This window comes from Priapulus caudatus, unplaced genomic scaffold (genome assembly GCF_000485595.1).
Source record: "Priapulus caudatus unplaced genomic scaffold, Priapulus_caudatus-5.0.1 Scaffold232, whole genome shotgun sequence".
NCBI lineage: Eukaryota > Metazoa > Priapulida > Priapulimorpha > Priapulimorphida > Priapulidae > Priapulus > Priapulus caudatus.
The window spans coordinates 11,358-14,071 of record NW_014577293.1 but is presented as its reverse complement, the minus strand read 5'-3'; the positions used below and the strand labels follow the sequence as shown (position 1 = coordinate 14,071).

General features: G+C 47.8%; 1 protein-coding gene across 1 annotated transcript; it reads left to right on the top strand.

Moving 5' to 3' along the window:
* Positions 1–444: 444 nt before the first annotated feature.
* LOC106807740 (solute carrier organic anion transporter family member 1A1-like) lies at positions 445–2,356 on the top strand. Its single transcript, XM_014810192.1, has 3 exons — positions 445–635; positions 1,174–1,238; positions 1,930–2,356. The coding sequence occupies exons 1-3, from the start codon at positions 445–447 to the stop codon at positions 2,292–2,294; spliced, it is 621 nt and encodes a 206-aa protein (XP_014665678.1). The 3' UTR covers positions 2,295–2,356.
* The last annotated feature ends 358 nt before the right edge of the window (positions 2,357–2,714 follow it).

The following is a 2,714-nucleotide window of genomic DNA, read 5'->3' as shown; positions in this document are numbered from 1 at the left end:
AAATGTCTAAAATCTGCCCTGTGCCCATTTTGACCCAATTTTGCCACAGTGATGGCTTTTCCCTGACCATGGATGCCTATACACCGACTATCACGAGCCTAGGTCGAGCCGTTTAGATTTTGTGCGCATTCTGCATTTCCTCCTATACCTTAAGCTTAAAGGAGGAATGTTCCCCCTTCTTTTACACCTCTTGACCTTTGACTTTGACCACAGCTTTCGACATCCCAACTCGTTTCGGATTACCCCCCCTCCCCCACGTCCCGATATCGTGACCGTACGTCGAGCGGTTAAGATTTGTGCCCAACTGTTGACGCACCGGACGCACGGCCGGTACGGACGCACGGCGCACGCTCATGCAATTCTACAAGCTGCATCTGACTATGTCAGATGAGTTAATAATAATAATAATAATAACTGCAACATGGCCGCCGCGTGTATTACAACATGGCGAAATATGTATGGCGTACACTGCAGGTGTATGGCGGCTGCGCATGCGTGGGAGGCGCTGGTCTGGCCGTGACTGGGAAGTGTGCTCCACACTGTGACGCCGTCCTCGTGAGATTCCTCGCGATTCTATTTACGGGCACGCTGCTCACAGCTCCGCTCATGCTGGCTAGCCTGATGTCGAAAATGAGGTAAGCAAAATTCGCAATGACATGTGGAAGGGGGATGCCTGAACTGTCTCCACGGGAAGCAGATCTGAGTGTTAACTCGGGTTAAGGTGATTCTGTATAGACGATGCGTGTTTCTTAACTCGGGTTAAGTGATAACTCGGGTTAGCTTAACGCGGGTTAAGTGTTAACTCGGGGTTAGTTTAACGCGGGTTAAGTGTTAACTCGGCTAGCTTAACTCTGGTTAAGTGTTAACTCTGGTTAAGTGTTAACTCGGGCTAGTTTAACGCGGGTTAAGTGTTAACTCGGGTTAAGTGTTAACTCGGGCTAGCTTAACTCGGGTTAAGTGTTAACTCGGGTTAATGTGACTCCGTGTAGACAATGCGTGTTTTTTAACTCGGGTTATTATGTGTTAACTCGGGTTAGCTTAACTCGGGTTAAGTGTTAACTCGGGTTAACTCGGGTTATTATGTGTTAACTCGGGTTAGCTTAACTCGGGTTAAGGTGACTCCGTGTAGACGATGCTATACGCATTCACCATCTCACTCTCTCCACCCTGCAGGTGTGTGCGACAGGACCAGAAACCTCTCGCTCTAGGCGTCGTCTCACTTGCTTCTAGTTTATTCGGTAAGTATGTTAGTATATTAACATATAGAGCATCGAGTTGTAAGGAACATGAGTGTGATATCACAGGGCCGTAGGCTGAACAAATTCCTAGGGGGGCAAAATTTCATGACTCAACTGTGTAATGATGAGCGACGGGCGCAGCTCTTGATCGACGTTCATAGTGTGGTAGGGGTGGTGGCTCTGAGACAAGGCTTTCACGGATAAGTGACCAAAAAAATCACGTTAGGGTTATTTACGATTATTGGCTAAGCTTATTTTTTAATTTTGCTCTAAAATCTAAAGGGGCGGCTGCCCCCTTACCCCCCAGAGGCTCCGGCCCTGTGTCATGCTGCTTAGACGAGTAGTAAGAGTTAGACACGACTATACTGCTATACTCAGTTTAGACACGATACAACACGATATGGGTACGATGCGATACGATACGACACGACGCAACGTAACGCCACGTAATGTAACACAGTACAACGCAATGCAACGTGCAGCGAAGACGACGGAATATATATGCGCGTTATGCTATGATCAGAAGTGAATATTAGTAGATAATTATTATTCACAATTAGTCATTATAATACATTTATCATTATCTCATTTATTCACTTCTGATCAGATCAGGAGTCTATCTATTGATATTGATACACCTATTGATAGACTGCTGATAATTAAGATGCGTGTGTTTTCTCGTGCTATTCAGCCTTAATGCCCGGTCCGGTGGTGGCCGGGATGCTGGTGGACACGACCTGCATTCTCTGGCGATCTGGAAAGTGCGAGGAGGACGAGACAGGCAACTGTCAACTGTACGACAACGATCGCCTCCGCTACACGATCCATGGCGCCACCGCCGCTGTCTACGTGCTAGCAGTCTTCTTCTACGCACTCGCGTTCAAGTTCGCTAAAGGCAAGTGTTTCGGACACGTGGATGAAGAGGATGAAGCGGAAACAGTGGGTGCTGCGAACAGCATAGCGGCGACGTACAAGACAGATGTCGCTCTGGTCGCCATGGAGACGAAGAGTTTAGATGGCGTATCGGAGTCGAATTCTGAAAACGTACGAATGTAAATTCAATGTAAATATATACGTGTGCAATGCGATGTAATTACCTCCGCCCAACGTAGTTTGAGGATGTTATGTGATCGGCCTCGTGTGTTAGTATGTTAGTGTGTTAGTCTGTTCGTGTGTTCGTGTGTTAGTGTGTTCGCGCGATCGATATTAGCGCGTCGAGTCAGCGAGCCAGCCAGCTCGTAACACATACATGTTACATGGGGCGTATGGCGTATGTCGCTGGCAGAGGTAAGCACTCTCCGTGAGTGCCCTCTGTCTAGTTCGATATATGTTTGCGAGCGTGCGCGAGCGTGTTTGAGTGTGTGTGTGTGTGTGTGTGTGTGTGTGTGTGTGTGTGTGTGTGTGTGTGTGTGTGTGTGTGTGTGTGTGTGTGTGTGTGTGTGTGTGTGTGTGTGTGTGTGTGTGTGTGTGTGTGTG

Bases quoted from the DNA above. Each gene is read 5' to 3' on its own strand.
- LOC106807740 (XM_014810192.1), top strand. From the start codon at position 445: ATGGCGAAATATGTATGGCGTACACTGCAGGTGTATGGCGGCTGCGCA. The intron at 636-1,173 runs GTAAGCAAAATT...TCCACCCTGCAG, and splicing joins AGCCTGATGTCGAAAATGAG to GTGTGTGCGACAGGACCAGA. The intron at 1,239-1,929 runs GTAAGTATGTTA...CGTGCTATTCAG, and splicing joins ACTTGCTTCTAGTTTATTCG to CCTTAATGCCCGGTCCGGTG.